This window comes from Photinus pyralis, unplaced genomic scaffold, assembly GCF_008802855.1.
Source record: "Photinus pyralis isolate 1611_PpyrPB1 unplaced genomic scaffold, Ppyr1.3 Ppyr1.4_LG2, whole genome shotgun sequence".
In the NCBI taxonomy this organism is placed as follows: domain Eukaryota; kingdom Metazoa; phylum Arthropoda; class Insecta; order Coleoptera; family Lampyridae; genus Photinus; species Photinus pyralis.
The window spans coordinates 50,594,137-50,606,346 of record NW_022170403.1 but is presented as its reverse complement, the minus strand read 5'-3'; the positions used below and the strand labels follow the sequence as shown (position 1 = coordinate 50,606,346).

General features: G+C 35.4%; 1 protein-coding gene across 1 annotated transcript; it reads left to right on the top strand.

Annotated features, from left to right (window-relative positions):
* Window positions 1-872: 872 nt before the first annotated feature.
* Window positions 873-9,800, top strand: LOC116165092 (carboxypeptidase E-like). The gene is made up of 9 exons (XM_031479385.1): window positions 873-1,250; window positions 4,611-4,807; window positions 4,857-5,012; window positions 5,061-5,227; window positions 5,278-5,417; window positions 5,880-6,019; window positions 8,894-9,020; window positions 9,076-9,230; window positions 9,534-9,800. Exons 1-9 carry the CDS (start codon window positions 1,028-1,030, stop codon window positions 9,648-9,650), a joined length of 1,422 nt encoding a protein of 473 aa, XP_031335245.1. The 5' UTR covers window positions 873-1,027; the 3' UTR covers window positions 9,651-9,800.
* The last annotated feature ends 2,410 nt before the right edge of the window (window positions 9,801-12,210 follow it).

Here is a 12,210-nt window from a genome sequence, read left to right as displayed (position 1 = left end):
AACCACCGAAAACCGAAAGTTGTCCACATTAATCGACTCGCACGATATGCCGGATCCAACAACAACGAAGAAGTTAGAGGTATTCGAGAAGAGGAACGCAGCTTTGGGATCGAGCCAAACTTTAACGATTTTATGTCAAATTACGCCCAGCGGAAGAAAGCTCGATTTGGCGTTACTCAGGAAATTTGTCAAAATATTTTTGAGCTTCCGGTTAACGTTTCCATCGCCCATTGTGTCGCCGAAGACCTTCGCATGGATAGAGGTATAGCTTCCGTATTCCGGAATAGATTTGGAAGAATAGACGAGTTGTTAAAGCAAAGACCACGAGTGGGTAAAGTACTGCGCTTAGAAGATAGTCAACGCTCTTTGTTCTACTTGGTTTCAAAGAAAACGTCAGAAGGCAAATAAATTGTACGGATTTTTATAGTGTTTTAGTTTTGTTTAATAAATATTGATATAAATCGAACCCGAATATATAAATATCGTTACAATACCTATAGGTTTGAGTATTCAAAGCCTATAGGTAGATAGCATAAGAAACTCTCGTACTAAGAAAATTTACAAATTCGTCCTTTTCACTGGTAAGTCGTGATATTTTTAAAACCAGAACAAAATGGAATAAAATCGGCCCAGAAAACCACTACCTACCTTGCAGCATGCTATTATTATTACCTATCTATATGTATAAATTGATAGTTTTAGAGAATTTAAAATTTTTCAAGCATGCCATATGTAATCAGATGTAATCCACAGTGCATATCACCATGTGCTATATATAAGTGACCATAATTGCTATCGTTTAGCGGTTTAGCCTACAATTATATATTCCGCTCCAGAACTCTGGCTGATCCAGTTACAACCGTTTAACGCCCAGGCGAATATCCCACGCACTCCTGTCGAAAAAGTATCAGATAATAAAACTTACCTATGATCAGAAAATCTATACTTCTGCTTACGTCAAGCGCCGGCGTATCGACGTCGCTTGAAATTCAATTCGATATACATTAAAATTTACATTCAAAGAGCTATGGGTGTCGGAGTGTTGGTGTTCTTCTTTTCGATTCTTTTGGTTTCATCGCGACAGTTCGAATTTAAACATCACAACAATGAGGAATTATTGCAAGTTTTGGAAGACGTCAACGCAAAGTGTCCGAATATTACGAGAATTTATACGTTAAGCGAGACGTCCGTGCTTGGAGTTCCTCTTTATATTATAGAGTTTTCAACTGAACCGGGCCATCATGAGATAAGTACGATATTTACTTACTTACCTTTGCTTCTACCTATACAGTCACCTAATACCTATTTTCTCCTCTAGAAAATTTGTGACAGTTCGCAATAATTTGCCTTGTTTTTAGGAAGTTTGTGGTAGATAAGATTGTTGTGATACAATATGGGTTTTTCTTCACCGACCCCTTGACACCTACCAAAATAAAACGTATTTCCAATACCATCTACAAATTTTAAATTAGGTATAAGTATAATAAATTCAAAACCATATAGGGAAAAGGGATTATCGAAATCTTTTTGATTTGATTGCTGATTATTGTGTAGGTGTTTACCTACATAAGTACACCACAGTTTAGTTTATTAGTACTATGCGATCCATTGCTGTCGAGTCACCTTTGGAATTTTTGTTTACATGGGAAATCGTACTTAACTTCCAAAGGCGACTCGACCGCTACTCATTTTTGATCGCCCGTTACAAATTATTGAGAGGCGTCACATATTTCAAAAACATTAAGAATTCTTAAGAAAGCTTCTTTATGAAATCACACTTTGTGGCTGTCCGTCTAGGACTGTTATAGCTCTGCATTTTGGTTGAGTTCGTAAATTAACAAGGCGTCATTGCCCAAAATTTTTTTAAATTTTATTTTATATTTATATTTATGTATTTATACAGGGAGTATAAAGACTCCCCATAGGATGTAACATGTTAATTTGTTTAACCCCCTGTTATCATTTGCTTTTGTGAAAATTACAAAGCCTATTAGTGCTGTTATTTTATTGAATATTAACGTTTTCTAATTATTATTACTCCATTTTGTGATACTTACACTGTAAAAAACGACATTTTGTAATGAAAATAACTTCCTTTCCTTGGTAAAGTTTGTTGAATCGTTACAAATGCCATCAGATCAAAATTAGAAATGGCAGATGAAATGTTCGCCTAGTAAAAATTTAATTTAATTGAACCAAACGGAATTAGATAACGTCCACGCTCCTTTTCTAAATATTTTATTTTTACCACAACCGTACTGGCACTTCTTCTGTTCAAAATATACACACAGCTCTAAATGCTAAACAAAATTTTAATCCAACCAAAGAAATGGTATCACTGAAATTGAATGGAATTTTTCAATCAATGAAGCAAAATCGGCTCATGCAAATGGTTCTGATGGGTCGATTTCTTCAGGAATACCAATTGCCGCAAACCAAATAAATATGCAAATTTTTTTAAATGGCCAATAGTTTATATAAAAATTTAAAATAATTTAGGAACATTAATTGACGTAAACCTCTCGCCAGGAAAGATTGCCCGTCACAGAAGACCTGATCGCGGTCTACAATCTGCGTTTTTCTAAAGATGTAAGCGACTTCCGGGATAGGATCGTGCCAATCTTGAACGAAAAGACTTTTCGTTCAACATTGGCACGATCCTATCCCGGAAGTCGCTCGCATCTTAAAAAAAACATAGATTGTAAATTGACACAAGGTGTGCTGTGACCGGTAATCTTTCTTGGCGAGAGTTATAGGTAATATTCTGAGATGTACCCAAGTTGACAGCTCCCGCGCTAAAAAAGCGGGCAAAACACGAACTCGGAACACCAGCGTAGTAATACAAACCTCAACAATGGCTGGATTTCCTACTTTGTGAAAGACCAGGTGGCCCCACTCGTACCCAAGCTTACTATTATCGGAAAGGTGGGACGCAAATATCACACTTATGGAATTTGAAAAGCTAAAGAAAGTTTATTGAAAAATTGATCAAAATTGTAAAATGAATTAAAACGCCGAAAGATTTCCTACAAATTTAGTCAGAATGCATTTGAAGCCAAAGGTATGCTGTGTTCCCCTAGAACTCAGCGACCAAAAGAACCGAACTGAAGAAAATTCCGAATTACTGTTCACAAAGGCTAAATATAGGGACAATAGAGATAACTGTGGAAAACGCTCAATACATTGTACAAAATTAACAATTCGATTAAGTATCTTGAATTTGAATAATTTAAATCTGACGCTAAAGAAGGTCCATCCCAAGTAGAATTAAAAGCAACTCCAAATCTTTCCCATTTGCGAAAGAATAAATAACATTCCGAAGTACATGAAAGACATTTATTGTCCCTCTTGTTGTCCCTCTTGTTCTAGGCCCTCAACAGGCTTACGCCCAATTACAGAGTGACCCGCATAATGCTTTTTAGAGGTTCCCCTGCAGAAGGTCTTAAGTTGTTCTATACTACTCCGGTATTTACCTTACGAATTAGGAAAACTGCAGGAAAACCTAATTCGGAGTAGCCGGCAGAATGCAGAACTGATCTAAGGAAATTCCCATCTCTGCCACAGATGAAAAATTCACCTCAAACCAGGTTCGAACACCCGACCTCCGGATTTATACCCCGACCCTCTATACCACTGAGCTATAATGCCGGACCTCCTCCAGTACAGAAGGTATGAGAAGGTCCTGGATATGGTAACCTTAGACTAAAGTCGTATTTCGAGATGAATGCTGCTAAATATCTACATCACTTCGGCATCTAATCTCTGCACGGACGAAACAGTTAATTACACTCAAAAAAGGCAGTTTCGTCCACAAAAAATTGAAGTCGCTAATCACTCTAAATGAGTTTAAACCATCAAATGAAAGCTTTACATTGATAGCAAGAAAATCAAACTCAAGGGTTATCTTCCCTTAAGAAATTGCTGAAGGCAATAGAATTTACAATAAAGCGAACATATACAATTACTTTTTTGTTACATGTAGCTTGTGTATGATACAGCTGACTTCGTGATGAATGCAAAACAAAAATGTTCTTGAATATTGTGATTCAAGCAAACCGGCTTAAAATTCGCGAAAGTAAAACTCAAAATCGTAAAAGCAATGTAATAAAATGCCTATGTTCCGCTATGTTAAATTTGCCCTTTTATGAAGTTGGTTTTGCTGTGAGCGAGATGCATACTAATTAATTGTCTCCAATTTTTTTCCCGTAAGTACAAATATATTTTCGACAAAATACTTTTTTTAATTCTAAAGGGACCACTTCTTACACCTCTTTGGACGGATGTGACGGTTTCCAAGAATTTCATAATACGCATAAGTTTTTTTGAGAATTCAAGACAAATAGAAAATAAACATTAAATTTCCAAAAAATTAAAATGTTTGAAATACCTTTAAAAAAATGTCATTTATAAAGTGCTCAAGAAGTAGTAACTTTTTGGAAGCTTATATCCAAAGATAAGTAATTTTTCAACGTAACCATGGGGGGAGGGGGGCAGCTTCCTCAACGTTATGCTCTAGGGGAGAGGAGATCGAGTACCCCTCTTTTGTCGGAGTTTCTTTGTTCGTTGTTTACAGTAAATCAATAAAATAAATTATTTTCGTTTGTTAACAGTGAAACCAGAATTCAAATACATAGGAAACATGCATGGAAATGAAGTCCTTGGTCGAGAACTTCTGCTAAAGTTGGCCGACCATTTGTGCGAAGAATACAAAAATGGCAACTTAAATATTCGGGCACTGATAGAGAACACTCGCATGCATATAATGCCTAGTATGAATCCTGATGGTTGGCAACTGGCAACTGACACGGTACCAAACCCTTGAGTTCATTACCAGCATACTAAAGATTCCGCTTTAGGGAGGACTGGATTACGTTCTGGGGCGTTTTAACAACAACTCAATAGATCTCAATAGAAATTTTCCGGATTTGGACCGAATTATGTTTATAAATGAGGAAAATCACATTGACAATAATAATCATATATTAAATCAAGTGGATCGCTTATCCCAACCTGTAAGATATGCTAAGTAAAGTATCTAATTCTCCAATTACAATTTTTAGCTTCAACCTGAAACGAAAGCTGTTGTGCGACTAATAATGCAAATTCCATTTGTCTTATCTGCAAATTTGCATGGAGGGGACTTGGTGGCGAATTATCCTTATGATGAAAGTAGATCTGGTGTGCCCCAAAATGAATATTCAACTTCGCCTGATGACGCTACATTTAAGTAAGTACGGAGTATTGATCCTCGATTGTTGACGGTTGTTCTTTTGGTAGGCATTTAGCACTGGCATACTCTACAGCGCATGCAGATATGGCAAGTCCGACCAGAAGAGAGTGTAGCGATTCGGAAAACAATGGATTTACACGGCAAGGCGGTATTACAAACGGCGCTAAGTGGTACAGTTTAGAAGGAGGTATGGGGTGTGCTATACTAATTGTAAGGGGCACATTCATTAATTAAGGGGCATTTAGTGAGTATATTAGATCGGTTGTGATGTGATTGATTGGATTATTTAATAACTGTAAGTTATTAAGATTTCTTGGTTTAATTGTTTGTCTAACGCTGGCCTGCGGGGTATGTCAAAAACACCGACTCTAAAAGCTGAACGTCTTGTTGAATTTTATTTTGGGGAATACATTTTTCCTGTTGTCATTTAAACTGCGTGTTTACTCGAACCAAAAGTGCGACTCAGATAAGGTTTTCATGTCAGATTTTTTATTCGTGTTCAACAATTTTTTGGACTTTTCGAAAGTTGATCAAGGCTACAGAGTCTTATTTCTGTATCTATAGGTACACCTAATGTGTTTCCTACTAACCACATGCCCTTTGTTAATGAGCGTGTCTCGTGTTCCTCGCTGTAAATGATTTGTTTTAGGAATGCAAGATTTCAATTACCTATCCAGTAACGCGTTTGAACTAACCTTAGAACTCGGATGCGAAAAATATCCTGCAGAAAACGTACTGGAAACGGAATGGGAGAGAAATAAAAAATCTTTGGTAAACTTCATATGGCAGGTAAGATAAGCGAGTAATTGCAGTTTTTGTTTTAAGTTACACTTAATTAGATAAATAAACTGTTTCAAACTCGGTATCAAAGTAATATAGACAACGAACGACAAGTCCAAATGGCCTAAATTTAATCAGTAGGTAAGTCCCTTGAACATTGTCTACTTATTCCTGAAATCAGAATTTGAAAATTCGAAACCGTTCGCGGAATAATCATGCACACAGACGAATAGACGAACGGAGGGACGTACATAAACTTGCTTTTTATCGCTCGTTAATAAGGTAGAACGTAGACCATTTTGTATAGTACGAAGGAATAAATCATCCATTTTGTTATATTATATACCTACTTCTGTTTCTTTTTGATGGATAACCATCAAGTTAAAACCCAAATGAGATAGTAATATGTCTACAAATTCTGATCTGCGGCAGTTTTTTCCAACTTGCGGTAGAAACTACTTTTTTAGGCTATCATCACAAAAACGTTGATTTTATGGTCGCTTTTGCGGCCATAAAGTTTCACTTTATTGTACGCTTCTGTCAAACTTTACTTTATTGTACACATCTGTCAAACTGTACTTATTTGAAACTGATGTGTGAGAAACAGTAATCTGTTTGATACAAAGCGTCTATCTGGTCTCGCCCCATCAAGGATTGGGCCATCCACGTGCGTTTTTTCATTTTCGGACTTGTAGGAATGTTTCACACCATTTTGCATAATCACAATGTTCACATTTAAAATTATAGTTTGACGTTTCAATCTTTGCTGCTTGCAGTTGCAGACCTTTTTGAAGTGTAGAACCAAAACATGAGGAAGATGTTATTGCTTACATTATTATACGAAGAATCACCAGCAATTAACCGAAAACACAAGTAGCTACTTATACCTACCACCAAAGTAGGAAATCAGATTTCTAATAATTGTACAGCATGTTAACTATAAGGTCTTGGAAGCCACAGTTACGAAGGACCTATTGCATTTGACATTATTAAAATCTTGTGCAGCGGAGGAAGTTGCGATAGTACTTTTACTCTCAAACTGCTCTTATATCATACAGTGAATTTTTTTTAAATGCGAACATAGGAGTTTGCATGCAATGTAATTTGCCTATGTTCGATTTAAAAAAACACATCAATCTATTGAGTAGTTCAAATGAGTAGTAGATACAAGTGACAGCTGTCACATTTTTAAAAATACCGCCGTCCAATTTAATTACGAAATCGGTTAGGTTATGGCTTCGAATGTCAAGGAGGACACTTCGAACATTTATTGTAATTGTTTTCGTTATTTATTTTCTTCATTTATGTATTGAATAGATCAAATGAGTAGAATATCAGGTGCACATGAACTACAAATAATTGAAGATTGGTTCACAATGAGTTGTGGTGTCAGTGCGTGCTCTGTGAGGTTATGTTATCGTAAGTTTAAGGAAAATGTATCCTAAAGTTGCCATGGCCTCACATGGCTTCTTTAAACAAATCTTACCAAGTGCTCTTCATCATAAAGACTATAGAATTGCTGTTCATAGTCACACAAGTTGCGCGTTTTGCTGGTGGGAATGTGAACCGCGCACGCCTCATAGATTGATGTGTTTTTTTTTAAATCGAACATAGGGAAATTACATTGCATGCAAACTCCTATGTGCGTATTTAAAAAAAACTCACTGTATATGACTTAGAGTCGCAACGCTTGCAGCTTCCAAAATTTCATTTTGGGTATCTGAACTGTCGCTATCACCCATTTTGATACGCACAAAACACACGCAAAGATGCTAATTATAATTTATTACATATGACAGGAAATGCTTTGTTTTTAATTGTCTAAGATAACTATGATTTTCAGAAAAAATATGTTTATGAGCAAATTTTTGAATTCTTTTTTGATGATCGCCTAAAAAATGTTGTGTGCACCTTGGCCAAAAGTGATTTGTTAGGCCTCATCTGAATTGCGGCCTCGGCTACCGCCTCGGCCACAAACAGCAGCTTCGGCCAAAAAAGATCACTTTTACGGCCTTGGTACACAAATAACTATTTTATTATACCTGAATCACAATCTCCGTTTTAAACACTCAAATGCGTGCGAAAAAAAGGCCTTTAAAACACACGTGCTTTAAAGTTGCTAAGTAACGATACTTCAAGTATGACTTTTGAAACTGTCATCTGGATGAAATAAAAAATCCTCTTAGGTCGCTTTCTGTAAATGCAGAGCATTTCTTTGGCTTTTGTACCCATCCTTTGGTTGAAGCTTTCACAAACGCGCGTAATTTAGGGTATGCTTCCAAATCTGTTCTACTTTTTAATCGCAACATTGCTTGGAAGTTTTGAATGAATGCACCAAAATATAGAAGATTTAAATACCTTTGACATTTCCTTCATGTATGCCAGCATTATCGATTCATTTAAGACTGTATTCGTAAGTAACTTCCTATTCATCCATGGAAACAACTTTTCATATTCTTTATAATAGGCTTTACCAACGTTTGTTTAGATTTTACAACAATCGATTTAATGAACGGTGTATTATCTTTTTCAATGGAAATCGTTTAATTCACAAAGACGATGATTTTTATAAGCAAACGTCAAGTGACATTTCCATGGCAATCGTGAAATTACGAACACCCAGCCCACTTAATTAGACATGTATTCGAGTATAACGTCAATATGACTTCATTGTATTTCCTATTTTTAAATTATACTGCAGGTATAATAAAAAATACTATAAGATACACGTGTATAATTGGTCTTTAAAGCACTTGCAACGTTAAAGGCACTCCGCTTTGCGTCGTGCCCTTAAACTCGTTGCGCGTGCTTCAAAGACTTGATTATACACTTGTATCTTAATATACTATTTACTATAGTTACTATTAACAAAAACACTTTCAGAGTCACATTGGAGTAAAAGGTATCGTCTATGATAGTATAACAAAGCAGGGAATACCAAATGCAATCATTCATGTAAAAAACGTTACCGGAGGCATATCTAAGGACATTCAACACGACATAACGTCAGGTAAGATAAAATGAATTGCCATATTTCTTAGTTTTTTTATCGTTGATATTTGCAGTTTATGATGGTGACTATTTTCGGTTACTTATTCCTGGCCAGTACAAAATAACAGCATATAAAAATGGGTATTTACCACACACGAGACTTGTAACGGTTCTTGATACACCCTTCATGGTCGCGCAAAGAGTAGACTTTGGACTTAAACCAATTTCGGTACGTAATTTAATTAGGTACCTACTAAAACAATTAAAATTACTTTTTGTCGTTATAATAAAACGAATAATAATAGGTATCTATAATCTTGACAATGGTACATTTTGCACTACTACTGTTCTGCTTTTTGTAAATTATGAAATAGCATTATTTTACTGAAATTTCTGATCATTAAAGCGGGTAACAAAGAAATTTAATGTTTGAGTTCTAAGTAGTATGACAGAACTAGCAGAAGAACGGATAGCTTATACCCATAATGAGAAGATGCGCTAAAAGCATGTTTAATATTATTGCCTTCTTTAGGTACCATATATGGTTGACCAACCAGAAGATTCCCAAAATTCTAATGACGAATATGGCAATAATTTGAGGCAATGGATGACTTGGAATCGAAGGCAGGATCAACTATCAGAAGAATAAACGTTTACGCTGTACAAAAATAGTTTTCCCTTGTAAATGACTATAATCTATTTTCGTTTAAGATTAAAAATTTTATGTCAATGACGAGTTCAGAATTTTTGTAGAATAATTATTAATGTATGGGTAATAATAAACGCACACTGCCTGTTACATACATATTATAAATGCAGCAGATTCACATACTAATAATGGTGAATCAGCAGCCTATGTTCGGTGTGTATCAATGGATTAATTATTTAAAAGAAATATTTCGTTACAAGTAAATTTAACGGTCATTTGCAGTATTGCACTGTAAAATTTCTAGGGCTATGAAATTTGTAGTCATAAGTTGCAAAAATACAGAATCGTTGCGGGTGTAGCCAATGAAAATTCTAGAATTCTTGAATTCAATTCCCTTCAGTTGAACTCAGTTGAAGTAGCAGAAATTTTGAATTATTCTAACATTGTCCCAATGTTTGAATTACGAAACCCGAGTCACGGCAGCTCGAGCTTGCAAGATTTACATATAAAAAAAAATGTTAACAACCCTTCGAGATTACTCTGAAGACAAAATTGGATCTCTTCAGCATCAGACTATAGAAAGCCTTTCCAGTTGACGAAGAAATTAAAAGAGAGATCTTATTAACCGGAAGTTCGTCAATCAATCGCAAACTGTCACCATGCCATGCCTTTTACATATTACAGAGAATCCCGGTCAGCATTAGTAACTCGCATCTTGGAAAACAAGTTAAAAAGTAATCGTAAACGATTTACATAAAGCGCATTTCCACTTGCATTCATTTCCCATTTGTAAGATGCAACTTCTATAAAATCGTAAAAATCCGGCCACAAATATGAAAGATAGCGTTGCACATGGGCAATCCATTTTTGTCGTGCTACTTCAATGTCAGTTTATGAGAAGAATTTCATTTCAATGCTTTTCTAAATAAGAAAGTTGGAACTGCGCATGCGCAAACCTAAATTTTGAAACTAATGTTAGATTTTCCTTTGTTCCAAGCGCCTAAATATCAAATTTCACTTAAATGCTTCCATAGATAAAAAAGTTGGCACTGCGCATGCGCAAAATAAAATTTTGAAACTGGCGCTAGATTTTCCTTTATTCCAAGTGCCTATGTATCAAATTTCATTTAAATTCTTCCATAAATAAAAAAGTTGGCACTGCGCATGCGCAAAACCAAATTTTGAAATTGGCGTTTGATTTTCCTTTATCCCAAGTGCCTATGTATCAAATTTCGTTTAAATTCTTCCATAAATAAAAAAGTTGGCACTGCGCATGCGCAAAACCAAATTTTGAAATTGGCGTTTGATTTTCCTTTATTCCAAGTGCCTATGTATCAAATTTCATTCAAATACTTTTATAAGTAAAAAATTTTGCAATTCGGTTTATAAATGGTCGAGATGCGAAAAGGGCACTGTGAATTTTGAATCGATTCGATTCAACTTTTGGCATTGCGTATTATATGGCTAAAGCTATGCCCATATTGAATTTCATGCAATTCAGTTCATAACTAACGGAGATGTAAAAGTGATCGAACATTTCTAAACAAAGTTATCGTTCACACGGACAGATAGATGGACAGACAGACAAAGGAACAGACGGACAGACCAACCGGCAGGCGACAGATAGCAATGCAAAATTATAAACGATCTCTAGGATCGTTAATAAACGGCAAAAGTGTAAAATTATGGAACATGTAAAAAACGGTTTTTTGTTTTTTTTACAATAACTTTTTTTGTAAGCGGTACAGAAAAAATTCCTTCCTTGGTACAAGACTCGACACCATAACGAACCAAATAGCGAAAAAGTAGAACAATAGCTCTTAAGATAAAGAACTAGTAGCGTCGCAAAACGAGCGGACGGACGGACGGACGGACGGATAGCCGGACGGACGGACGGACGGACAAAGTGGCCACAATAGCGCATTTTTTTTTATTTTTGTGGAAATACGCTAAAAATATACCATCAGAGATTTTCGCGAAAGACCTACGTAAATCGAACCTTTAAAAGAGAATTTTAGGTATTGTGCTGTTTATATTCCTAGTACAATAGACCACGATCATCGGACCTTTGGGTGTGTAATGTACCTATACTCTTAGACCAGAGAAGGAACACAAAATAAAACCGAAGTAGTATAATTTGTGTATAGACAAGTCTTCGTATTTTGATCAGAAACGTTGAGTACCTATTTTAATAGTTAATAATCTCGAATGGGTACCTACCTAAGCAATAGCAAAGAGTATTTTGGCAATAGCAAAATTATGTTGCCAATGAGTTGCAATAAATGTTTGATAGCAAAGCATGATAAAGTTAAATCACATAAGTAAGAGTACACCAAATATAGTAATTGCAAAACAAGAAGCAGATAACAAACCTAACACTGAACTGAGACGGAGAAATTGTCATTTAAATTACTTGCTTTTGATTGGTGTTGATCACTCAATTTTATAGGGGTTTATTTTCTTTTGTAGTTTTATTATTAATAATTTCATTGTATTTAACATTTAGTTCGGTTAATGTTTTTATTTTTTATTTATTTTTTGAAATTAGTTTAATTCCAAC

Bases quoted from the DNA above. Each gene is read 5' to 3' on its own strand.
- LOC116165092 (XM_031479385.1), top strand. From the start codon at position 1,028: ATGGGTGTCGGAGTGTTGGTGTTCTTCTTTTCGATTCTTTTGGTTTCA. The intron at 1,251-4,610 runs GTACGATATTTA...GTTTGTTAACAG, and splicing joins ACCGGGCCATCATGAGATAA to TGAAACCAGAATTCAAATAC. The intron at 4,808-4,856 runs GTACCAAACCCT...ATTCCGCTTTAG, and splicing joins GGCAACTGGCAACTGACACG to GGAGGACTGGATTACGTTCT.